The sequence below is a fragment of the Pristiophorus japonicus genome, chromosome 11 (genome assembly GCF_044704955.1).
Source record: "Pristiophorus japonicus isolate sPriJap1 chromosome 11, sPriJap1.hap1, whole genome shotgun sequence".
NCBI lineage: Eukaryota > Metazoa > Chordata > Chondrichthyes > Pristiophoridae > Pristiophorus > Pristiophorus japonicus.
Genome location: NC_091987.1, coordinates 180639206 through 180652323, shown reverse-complemented (window position 1 = coordinate 180652323; position 13118 = coordinate 180639206). Strand labels below are relative to the sequence as shown.

General features: G+C 49.1%; 1 protein-coding gene across 10 annotated transcripts in view; it reads right to left on the bottom strand.

Moving 5' to 3' along the window:
- The window catches only part of pknox2 (pbx/knotted 1 homeobox 2), a 479643-nt gene that overhangs the window by 108547 nt on the left and 357978 nt on the right, over positions 1-13118 (bottom strand). For all 10 annotated transcript variants that reach the window (XM_070894335.1, XM_070894337.1, XM_070894339.1 and 7 more), the window contains one exon: positions 10439-10627. In XM_070894335.1, coding sequence (XP_070750436.1) covers positions 10439-10627 — 189 coding nt within the window. The remainder of the gene's footprint in view (positions 1-10438; positions 10628-13118) is intronic.

Below are 13118 nucleotides of genomic sequence, written 5' to 3'. Positions count from 1 at the left end.
AATAGGGTCCTTTCCTCCTGTCAGCCATGACAGTGTGGTGCCCATTAACATGCCTGTAATAGTGAATTTAGTGCTGAGTTTCCTGCAGATCACTGAACACAGCGCTGTAGCCCTCATTATACAGGATAATAATGAGCTGTACTAGTGCTGCATGATATTTGAAGCTAAATCGAATAGTACTGTGTACTCTGCTCACGGTACCTCTCTCTTTATCACAGCATCCCATTCAAGATGTGCCTGTCTCATCACTTCACTGAGAATAGCCAAACTGTCAGTGTTTTTTTTTTTAAATAGATCTGTAAATTCTACACTGCTACTGTTGCACATTAAAATATTCAATAATTTCGCCCCCACAGAGGCACACAATAAAAACATTGCAAGCTCCTCCTAGCATCCATTTTGAGGAAAACTGATGATGGAGACAAGATAGTCAGTTTAATCAAACTTTCCTGGGTCGATACGGGTACAGGCTATCTGATGCAGCGGGGTTAATACCATGTCAAATATACCGCAGGGTAGATATGGGATAAAACTCCCTCTACAGTGCAGTCCAGTCCCAACCTCACAAGAACTCCACATTCGCACACTAACCATACCATACCATACCAGCCATCCATACCATACCATACCAGGCTCAAGTGCGATTGCCAAAGCAATGATTGAGTATCCCTCAATCAGACCTCTCCCTTCAGTTTCCCACTACTGCTCAGGCAGAGAAAGAATAAAAGAGTTCACATTTATACAACGCCTTTCACAACTACAGGATGTCCCAAAGTGCTTTATAGCCAATGAAGTACTTTTTTTTAAGGAGGTCACTGTTATAACGTAAGAAACACGGCAGCCAATAAGCACAGTGCAAGGTCCCACAACAGCAATGGGATAATGACCAGATAATCCGTTTTAGTTATGTTCGTCGAGGGATAAATATTGGCAGAACTCCTCTGTTCTTTTTCGTAAAAGTGCCATGGGATCTTTTACATCCAGAGCACTTGGGGCCTCGGTTTAACGTCTCATCCTAAAGGCAGCATCCTGATAGCGCGGCGCCCCCACCATCCCTCCACCCCCGACAGCGCGGCGCCCCCACCCCAACAGCGCAGCACACCCCCCCCTCGACAGCGCGGCGCCAGCCCCCCTCCCCCCCCCGAACAGCACAACGCTCCCCCGACAGCGCAGCATTGGAGTGTCAGTCTAGATTTTGTGCTCATGGCTCATGGTTGCACACGCAACCTTCTGATTCAGAGGTGACAGTGATACCACTGAGCCACAGCTGGCCCGTGGCAGGTTACACTGTAATGAAATACTAAATAAAAGTGCTGGCCTGTGCTGAATTACCTGATCTTAGCCAGGGGTGACAGTAGGGGCACTGAAATTGGCCTCAATATTCAGTTGGGAAATTCAATTCAGCCAGGATTGCCTCTTTTGCTCAATATCCAGAAACTCGGTGGGTGCACATATCGGTATTCCAGGCGAGGCTTGGCTGTGATACCCCACATAGTCAAATGGCCGAACAGCACTGCAGTGGAAATGATTGGTACCTCGTATCCCCAGAAATAGAAAATAGTGGTGCAAAAGTAAACTGGTTCAAAAGCAATAGTGGACAGAGAAGTGTGCCAGGATGTTGCACAATTCCTGACACACTGACTCACTAATGCACACACATGCTACCAGAGGCAAACACAATGCACAGGCCACATGCTTCCACGTAGGGAGGTGCGGAGTAACCAGAGAACGTTGTTACCTGTTATGTATGTATGTAAACCTCACCAATATGTAAGACTTGCCACCTGTGGGACACTAAGGGTCACCTGTACACCCTGGGCAAGCAGGTATAAAAAGTAATCTACCATGCTGCTCCCTCACTCTGGAGTCACATTAAAGAGACCAAGGTCACAACAGTTTGAGCTTACTCTTGTGGAGTTATTCTGAACTCAATAATTGGCGACGAGTAACAGATCACGAACTTTCACGCGGTAATGGCTGCCGTTGGTATTCTTGAGAGAGTTGTTGAGGGTGATGATTGGGAAGCCTTCATTGAGCGTCTCGACCAGTACTTCGTGGCCAACGAACTGGACAAGGCTGAGACGGCGGTCAAGCGCAGAGCGATTCTCCTCACCATATGTGGGTTCTCGATATATGGCCTCCTCAAAAATCTGTTGGCACCAGAGCTGTGCACGCTGGTTCGGGAACACCTCAAGCCGAAGGAGAGCATCTTAATGGCCAGGTATCGCTTTTACACGCACCATCGCTCCGAGGGTCAGAACTTGGCGAGCTCTGTTGCCGACCTAAGACGCCTTGTGCGACAGTGTTAATTTGCCGGAGCTTTGGGGGAAATGTTGCGGAACTTTTTCGTGCTTGGAATCGGCCACGAGGTCATTCTTCGCAAACTGCTGTCTGCCGAATCCCTAGATCTGAGCAAGGCCATCACGATAGCCCAGGCTTTCATATCCATGAGCGACAACACAAAACAGGTATCTTCATAGCATTGAAGCTCACCGGCAAGTACTGTTCATAAAATAATGCTTTCAGCAGGCAAAACTGTACCTGGCAGGGCCTACACGACCGCAGAGGCCAGATCTAGGGTGACCCAGAGTCCGCCGTGGGGTGTGAATGTGCATCCATTACCATGTTGGCACTACGGGGGCAGTCATAGAGCCCATCAATGTCGACTCAGGCACTATGTATGCAAAGGCTGTGGAACAATGGGGCACCTCCAGCAAATGTGCAAACGACCTGCGACTCACCACGTGGCAGAGTCAGGAGAGGACGACTGATCCAGCGAGGATCATGCTGAATGAGCAGGAGAGGCAACTCAACCTAGGATGAAGAGAAAGTATATGGGATACACACCTTCACCCCCAAAAGCCCTCCGATAACGTTAAAAGTTAAACTCAATGGCACGCCAGTCTCCATGGAACTGGACAAAGGGGCGAGTCAATCAGTAATGAGCCAGAAGGCATTCGAGAGGCTGTTGGGCGACAGAACACAACGACCCAAGCTGATCCAGATTCAGGCAAAGCTGTGCACCTACACCAAGGAACTGATACCAGTTATTGGTAGTGCAGACATAAGGGTGCAGTGCACGATTTACCACTGTGGATTGTTTCAGGTAATGGGCCAACGCTGCTTGGTAGAAGGTGGATGGGAAAGATTCGATGGAACTGGGAAGACCTCTGTGTACCTTCTCCAGCAAACGACGTCTCCCTTGCTCAAAGGCTGAGTAAGCCCCCACCTTCAGCTGAACCAGGCATCGAAGTGCAGATCCATTTGCAGATCCCCGAAGCACAGGCCACGAGGAGGTGAAGATTAACCGAGCAGCGGTACAGGCGCGGTACCCACCACCCAAAACCGACGACCGCTTCGCGACGATGGAAGAGGCTCCAGGTCGACCATGCAGAGTGGGACTCCGGCCGAAACGATCCAAATGCATCTTCCTGACGCCAGAGGAAAAATTCCTGGGGAGGAAGATCGCGGCAGTCGGCATCACGGACACGGACGAGAGTGTGCCCAGACCACGGAATGAAAGAGCACCCAGACCACGGGACGAGAGTGCATCCAGATCACAGGACGAAAGTGCGTCCAGATCACGGAACGAGAGTGCGTCCAGATCACGGGATGTCGCCGCAATAAAACATGTGTTGCTCAGCAAGGAAGACGACTGGGTTTGGGGAAAGAGTAAAGGGACGCCCGCTGAGAAGGCCAGGAACTCACTACGTTCCTATAAGTTGTTTGCACTGTGTAACCCATGTGAGCGCCCTTTTGCGGCTAATGATGTATTATCATATGGGATCGGGGGTACCTTACAACAAGCCAAAGTAGCGGGCGAACCCAACCGGTCGTATATATATCTGACAAAGTACTTATAGCAAATGATGTGTTATCACACGGGTCGGGCATGTTGTACAGCAAGCCAAAGTAGCGGGTGAACCCCAACCAGTTGTCTATGTATCTAACAAAGTATTTGTAGCAAGTGACATGGGGGTCGGGCGTGTTGTACAGCAAGCCAAAGTAGTGGGCGAGCCCCAACCAGTTGCACATGCATCCAATAAGTTAACCAAGGCAGTAGCCTGCGTTCACGGGACAAAAGAGACGTACCAAAGAGTGTCCCAATATTTGCTCGAGTCAGACAAGCTGCCAATCTCTCAGTTTTTGGAGAGCAAAGGCACTATTATCGATGCTTTGTTTCGAATATGTCTAACACTGTCTGTGCACTGTAACATGATCCGTCACGGGCCAGGCATTGAGAATGGCGTTGATGCCCTCAGTTGGCTACCGGGGTGGAAACGGCGCAGCCCACCGACCTGCTCGTTGTTATGGAAGTGCTAGAAAGTGAGGGGTCAACCGTAACGGTTCCCCAGTTTAGGACCTGGACCAACCAGGATCCCACGTTACCGCCTGCTAATGGCGAACCGCTGGACGGGATGTTGCAGCTTATCTGTCGCAAAGACGAAATGCTCATCCCATCACCCGGCAACGTTGCAAAGAAAGGCAGGGAAGCTACACACAGTCGATGGTCCGGGGCCCCCGTACCATGGCCTAGGATCCACAGGGACCATGCGGCCTCATCCCACTACTGAAAGTCTCAAGGCCATATTGGCCATCCTTGGCTTGCCAGACCTTAGGGTCAGCGACAATAGTCCGGAGCGGGCAGCCCAAATCATAAAGCCAAGCATCACACATGTCACGATAGACTCCCTACAGGCTATCCCGGGTGCTAAACAGTCACCGGACAGAATCACTCGGAGCCGAGCCTTCCGTTTGCTATCAGCAGAGAATGTACCAAGATCGCACGGTTCCCCCACGCGATATCAGAATAAATGATGTAGACCATGATCATGGCCCCAGATGGGCTGCTAGCACTGTATTAACCAAAGAGGGGAATGGAGTGTTTGTGATGAAAATGGAGTGCTTGTTGTGAAACCATGTAATGGGCAAATGCAGAAAGTATTTGGACCAGACCAAACTGCGAACTACAGATAAACTGGAACACCTGGCCCCCAGCGACCCACTAACACAATCGACCTGGCTGCTAACCACGAGGATGAACCCACCATGCCCGACAGTCCGATCAGACCAGCCACACGATCAGACCAACTCACCCATGCCAGGACTACAACTCAGGTGATCGACCCAGGAACGCAGAGCGCCAGATCGCCACAACTTGTAAATAACTTGTACATAAGACTTTGGGTTGGGGGGGGGGGGAAGTGATGTTATATATGTAAATCTCACCAATGTGTAAGACTTGCCACCAGGGGGCACACCTGTGGGAGACCTGTGCACCCTGGGCAAGCAGGTATAAAAGGTAATCTACCATGCTGCTTCCTCACTCTGGAGTCACATTAAAGAGACCAAGGTCACAACTGTTTGAGCTTACAATATAATCTTGTGGAGTTATTCTGAACTCAACATTACTCTGTGCCCTTCCTCACGGCCCAGTTTCAGAGTAGGATTGCTGATGTCTGGGAGTTGCTTGCCGGTCAGAGGTTCAGCTGGAGCACCGCGGTGTAGGCCGGGAAAAGGGAGACAATATACTTGGAAAGTGAACACCAACATTCAAGGATTACACTGGCAAAAGAAACTTGTCTTAATTCGGCAACGCCGACCATTAAATTAAGTTCCAACCACAGGTGACAGGCCCTGAGTGAGACAGCATCTCACCGACACCATTAGGTTCAACTCACCTGCACACATCAACTTTCGCCAATAAAACCCTCCGAGCACTAAACATTCGTCAAACCTTCAAAATTCGCCTGTGGTTTCAGCCACAGAACACCTACACTACCTGGGAAACGGGATTATGAACTGGAGTCAGGGAACACAAAGTATTTAAAAAGATATATTTCTTTTATCCCCTCATTTCAACCATTCTCTCGTCTCGGTTTGGTTACCCTACACCACCCCTTGCCAGTCCCTACGGATGTCAGATGGTGCTTTGGTGTTCTTTGAGGGAGGGTCTCACTGCGCTGACTCTTCCTCTGTGCCTGGGGGAAGTACCTCACCATCACTCAGGGCCCCGTGATATCCAGACCCCTCCCCTTCCTCCGACCGCACCCGACCCTGTGCACCTTAGTACTCCCAGAACGATTTTCTTCCTCCATCGATGAATGACACCCTTCTCTTCTGAAGGAAACATGTTGGGGTGTAAGGTATGGGTGGGTCAATAGATGGTCCCCTGCCTAAGAGGCCAGTCTCCATGTGCGGGTCCAGAAAGTGGGAGTTGGCAGGGCTTTTTAATCATGGGGGACATCACGGCCGAGCCCCAACCTGTTCTCCCCTGGCCACAAACATTTTACCAGCACTATGAATAACGACCAGGATCAGAAACCCTGTCTTACTTTCCATGTCTGGGGCGTGGAGTCATTTGTAATAATAGCATTGTCTACCTAGCTCAGTGGAATATTAGGCAGTACATTTTATCAATTGAGTGAATTAATTCTTCTCATAAAAAAAAGAACTTGGGACACGATATGCTTTAAGGATCCTCAAACAGTTGGAGCCGTGTGGCTTGACCCCGAGTGCTCTGCTGTGTTTAACTTCCCAAGTAGCCACAAGGCTGCAGTACTGACGCTGAGTGGCTGGCATTTAATTAAAATGTTCATCACAGAATCGCTGCCAGGATTGATTTCATTACATCTGTGGTTAAAAAGCCCCTCAGTGTTAATGCCTTTAATATTCCTCGCTGCTTTAAGCCAATTTTCAGGGACATGGTGCATCACCAATAGATGTGGGCACAGTGCCCCGAGAGGGTGCCAGGTGGGAGAGATGCTGTAAACCTGCACACACCTCGTCAATGATGCAAAAATAAATCGGCAAAATAAACCGGTCAGATCCTAATCCCCAATATTGCAAAACGCAAGCTATTATTCATAAACACAATTATTGAAACTGTAATATTGAAATCCTGTTGTCATGGTGCAGGAAGGAAGGAAGGAAGCAAAACAGATACATCGGCCTTTACATAACATGTTCTCATAGCTCTTCAAATTGCCTCACGGTCCTTCCCAAACAGTGATTACTTTGAAGTGTAGTGACTGCTGCTTTATCGGAACAGCCTTGCACATGCAACCAGCAATAAGATGAGTAAGCAGCTAATCTGTTTTTGTTGGTGGTATTGGCCAAGATACAAGGGCGGGGGGGAGAAATTCTCATAATTTGCGACTGCCGTTAGCGCCTCCGGGGATGGGGGGGGAGGAGCGGGGGCGCTAATGGGGCGCAAACCATTTCTCGCCCGGGGTGGGGGGGGGACACTACTGGCTCCCGTGAAATTGCGCGGGAGTTAGCGGATGTGCAAAACCGGGCCGCTGCACCTCCGCCGATGATGTAATCGGCCTGCGCAACACTCTATTTTCGCCCCGCGGCAGAAATATGGCCAGCATCTCGTGAAGTCGCCATGGATGGCAAAGGCAGCCTCACGGGTCGCGAACCGGGCCGCGCACCACTCGCGGGGCCAAATTTAAAGGAGGTGTGCAGCGTTATTTTGATTTTTCTTCCGACTTACCAGCCCATGCTCGGTCCGTGCCCCGATCATGCAGTCTGGCACTTTGTTTCAGTGGCAGGCTGCGGCCACAGCACACTGCATCCCCGGTGGCCTAGTATAGGCCTCTGAAAACTCTGCAGAGCTCACAGCAAGCCCGCCCCGTAACAGAAGGGGAGGGCCCTTGAATCATGTCAGGGCTACGTCGAGAGGCGATGTAGCGCTCCGAGTTGCGCACGCTTGGCGCTGATGAGCTGCTCCTGACATTGCGCTCCACTTCCTCTCAGGGGCGATAACCCAAATTTCGCTTCTGGGCAGGACTTCCGCGCTGGGCACAGAATGTCCCGCCTTGCAAAGGTTACTGCCTCCAAAAGGGGAAATACGCAATTTCTGCCCCAAGGAGTCCCTGCTCTTCTGCCAGTAACGCCACAGGATTTTTAAAGTCAACCTGAACTGCAATTTTGCACTGCCTCAGTGTTGTATTGGAGTGTCAGCCCAGGTTACGTGTTCAATTCCTGGTGTAGAGTGGAAATCAAACCTTCTGACTCAGCGCCAATAGTGCTACGAACTGAATCAGCTTATTGCGGAGAAATATTTCTAAAGTCATCAGAAACTAAATCAAAGTGACAGAGTTCAGTGTCGAGCTCTCCTCTTTTATACTGCTTCACTATTGCACTCTCACCTCAAGCTGCAAGGAGCACTGCTTCTGCAGAGCCACATTAATCTGCAGCGTCAGAAACAACACAACACTGAAATCGGAAATGTTTCGAAAATAAATTAATGATTTGACACAGCTGGGACACCCTGAGCACAGTTATTCATCACCACAATTCACACGGAGATGTAGGATGCTATGTTTCTGTGGCGCACACATATAGTTTATGCAGAAAAGTCCTGGAATTTAACAACACTGTGGAAGCACCTTCATCACACGGACTACAGCATTTCCAGAAAAAGGCTCAGCGCCGCCTTCTGATGGGAAACTCGGGATGGGCAATACATGCCAGCATTGCCAATGACACACACAACTCAAAAAATCACATTAGAAATTACTAGTTATTTATACGTGAATTATAGATAGAGTCAATTATTTAGTCTCTCGGGAGGTGGCCCGGTCTCTCGGGTGGTGGCCCGGTCACGAGGGCACTGGCCCTGTCCAGCACTATGTACCATGACCCTTCATCTGATATCTCGCATTAAAAAATAATTCTAAAGTGATCAATACTTTTGCAATTAAATTATGCCTTTTTTATATTCCTGCAATGCGGTCAACGCCCAGCATCAGAAGCCTTCTTCTTGAAATGCTGCAGTCCCTGTGATGAAGGTGCTCCCACACAGTGCTGTTAAATTCCACGATTTTTCTACATAAAATGTGTGTGTGTGTGTGTGTGTGTGTGTGTGCGTCCTGCATTCCTGTGCGAATTGCGGTGATGAATACCCAACAACTGTGTTAAGCCAATGCATGGGATCCATATTTCCCCTCGGTCTTCCGTCTGCTGCCCCAACCCCGACCTCAGTCCTGGCTTCTAATTCCAGCTCGCTGAATCAGCGTGGTTACATTTTGACATATGATTTGCATCATGCTGCAAGCACGCATAACGTTCCTGGCTGGCTCAGAGGCCTCGATTTTAACTCTCCCTCCCTCCCACTCCTTCGCCCACCTGCTGGAAACCAGGCTTGGGGGCAGTTAAAATGGAGCAGGAGACCACCACTCCTTTCCTGCCCTGAGATGACGGACTGCAATTTTAAATTGAAGTTTGCAAGGACCCCTGCCCCAAGATGGCGGGGTCCTCTTTAAATATGCCAGGCGGGCTGTAATCAGGGCCCAATATACAATTTCAACCCGAGGCCTGAGCAGGGGAGCAGTGGTGACTTCACCGCCACATCAAAGCCGCGGGAGCTGGATAGAGGGTTAGGGAGATAAAGCATTTTTAATTTTGTTTCCTTGCTGGGCCGGAAGGAGCAGGAGTGGTCTCACAAAGTTATCTCCCCATCCCCTGATCGTGGTCACATCTGATCCAACTTCCCCCCCCTCCCCCACCACCCCACCCCTAACCTCTCACCACTCACCTGACTGCCAGGGTCTTTGCGGTGACCTCCTGCAGCTCGAATTCCAGCTCCCACCCGCTGGCCAGGCAGCAATTCCGAACCTGAATATTTAAATGAGGCTCGGGGGTCTCGGTATGTGAGTTTGTTGCTCACCCAGGTTCCCCGAGCACGCACCGATCACGCCCCCAGTTAAAACTGCGGCAGAGTATATTTAGCCTTTTTTTAAAAAAGTATACTACTTCAGGGAGCAGCAGGAGAGTGATGTCATCAAGGTCCAGGTCGCTGGTCAGGTACAGCAGGAGCGGCGAGGTCGGGGCGAAGGAGCGGCGAGAGATTGTGGAGGGATGTGATCGGGGCCCGGAAGAGGTGCGAATTCAGGGTCAGGGGCCCAGGGGCAGCATGGTCCAGCCCACAATGCAATATGTGTGCGCACTAGGTCCGTGCAGCAGAGCTTGGTCTCCAGTCGTCTTGGTTAACCCTTGCCACTGGACCAAGACCTAGCTCTGTCAAGCCCGTGTGGTGGCTGGTGTGCAACGGCCACCACACGTTTAAAAAATCCGCGCACAGGCATCTTCCACCCTTCAATATGTAGTTCAAGATCTGGAATATTAGGTCCTTCATTGAAACACCTGCGCATTCATCCTTTTTTGGCGTGGAAGCAAGTCATCCTCATTTTGAGGGACTGCCTATGAGAGTGAAATCGAAAAGTCCTCTATAGTACAACCCTGTACCTCTGGTCCATTAAATGCATATTGCAGGTTGATTTGGGAAATGAAGAGAGCTTTCAATCAACATACACAGGAGGCTGGGTCTCCAACAGTCTGACAGGAGAGCAGCATATGGAGGCCTGACAGTCTGCCCAACTTCTCCCAACACCCACGTTACTTGCAGAGCGAACTTGTTCAGCAATCCTACCTGCGCTGGGAGGGTATGTGACACGGCCGTTGGGGAGTACGGTCCTCCCAGGTCGTTCCGCAGGAGGTTGTCGCTGTGCATCTTCGTCTTGAGACACGTGATATAGCGGTTACAGAAGTCTTTGCAAAGCTCATTGACCTTCTCCAGCTCCAGCAGGTGGATCCGCAGAACCTGAATGGCCTTTACCATCTGCAACGGAGAGAGAAAGGCTGTCAGTTTTGTCAGTTTCAGCTCAGTCATTGCTTCTTATTGGGGGGACAGCCCATTTCACACACTGCACATTTCCAACAGCCGGCCCACAAAACAGGGTCCTGCACCAAGTGTGGAGCCACATTGTGGAGAACATCACTGCTTCACCTGCCTGCGGTGCATTCTCAATAGGATGTCATCACTGCCACTTGCTTGTGCTCAGTAGCCATGCTACACAACTTTACTCCCAGAACTCTCAGAAGAAAATGCAACGTTTGTTCTATTGATCACTCAAAATTATTCAAAGAGAGGCATTTATTCAACCACACAGTACAAGATTACAACATCCTACTCAGATTACAAGAACTCAAACATGCACCACCTTTTGTCATACAGACCAAGACGGTCCCAGTTTTAATTTTTGGTTAGCTGGTTTCAGATAGCGCACTAAAAATAATTTCAGTGAGGAGAAAATCAGCCAGTTCCTGCTCTTGATCTTTGTCCACTGGAAGAGAGTGTGCGTGTATGTGTACGTAAACATGTAGGTGTACGCATGTGCACATGTACGCCCGTGCGTCTGTCTGCGAGTGCATACACACTCTGATGTTGTGATGTGCCCCTCCAGTAAAATCTCCTGCCAACATTCTCTAGCTAGGGTGATGCGGTAAGAATAACCTTGGGTGAGTTACCAGAAGGTTGCTGGAACTGTGGGGTAGGAATGGTAAAATAAAACACATTCCCACCCATTCCTCACCTGACATCGTGTCAGAAGCCTATTGTCTCCTTAAAACCAGTCAGTGCTCCCGAACATAACTTAGTTATTTCCAGGACACATCATATAAAAAGGGACTGTAATTAGCACTGTAGTATTACACGCATCATAGGAGCAATTATATGGCATTAGTCAAGAATCTTTCTGGTCTCTATTGTATCATTGCTACTGTTTATCCTCCGTATGTTCTTCTTTCCTCCTAAGCACTACCTACATGGTTCTACAGATTCTTTCAGCGTTGAAAAGACTCGTTGTACCACCTTTGATTCTAGCTCAAAACTGAACTATTTCAGTCACCCCTTCCTCCTACAATCAAGAGGCTTTTAATACTCAAGCTCACCATCACCTGATTCTTACTATCTGATTAACCCCAACTTCTCTTTTGCTCTTCTTAACCTGGGTTGGTTTTTTTGTTGTTCTCAAGATCGGTGTTACACTAGCAAGTCTGCATTTACTGCCCATCATCACTTGCCCTGAGGTGGTGGTGGTGAACCTACTTTCTGAACTGCTCCCTGCCAATGTTACGACAACCGAGTAGCATCCCAGACCCCATCAGAGGGCACCGAGACAGCAATGTGGTGTGGGTCTGGGAACCACATGTAAGCCAGACTGGGTAGGGTTACCAGCTCCTTTCCCTGAAGGGCACTCGTCAAGCAGTTGGGTTCCAGCCCATAAATGACAGTTATTGATTCACGACTTCCCAAGGTGGGATCCAGTACTATAATCATTACAATACTACACCCTGGTGTACTGCACTGTGGGCCTTGACCCTTCACCTAGGTTTCTTAATACAAATAAAACTTATTTCTTCAAGACATTGGACAAGTGCAGCCATAAAAAAAGAAAAGATTTGCATTTATATTTCATGACCTCAGGATGTCAAAAAGCTATTTACAGCCAATGAAGTACAGTTGAAGTGTAGTCACTGTTATAATGCAGGGAAATGCGGCAGGCAATTTGCGCACAGCATGCTCCCACAAACAGCAATGTGATAATGACCCGATAAGTTAGTGATGTTAGTGGAGGGATTAATAATGGCCAGGACATCGGGGAGAACTCCCCTGCTCTTCTTCAAAGTAATGGGATTCTTTACATCGTCTTGAGCGGGCAGACAACTCAGTTTAACGGCCCATCTGAAGGACAGCATCTCGACACAGCAGCTCTCCCTCAGTACTGCAATGAAGTCAGTTGGGATTTTGCGATCAAGTCTCTGGAGTGGGATTTGAACCCATGATCTTCTGACTCAGAGCTGAGTGTGCTGACACCTTCACATGTTTAACGTGTAAAGGCAGTGGAGCTATCAGGGCCCGATGCAAATCACACAAACAAGATCAGGTATGAGCAAACCACTTTTTATTGGGTGTGCAGTGGGATTTTAATGAGTTAATTGTGCAGAGCATAATCTGTCCGGAGATAATACCTGACTCAGGCTCCAGATTTGATATCTGTGCATTCCGGGTAATAAAACTCCCATATTCGATCCCCACAAAACAAAGTAGGCAAGCGAGACTGAGCAAGAAGCTTTGGATCAAATTCCCCCTACAGTAAAGCAGGGATTAAACATAGCTCCACAGCTACAACCCGAGAGAGAGGAAGGAGCTTGTTGTTTAAGTCACTGTACAAGGGCATGGGGGGAGGGGGCAATGAATAAATATGCCAATTACTGCAGCTCATTTGTGCAAAGATTCTCATTTACTGCCCTGCTGCAGTATATCTGTC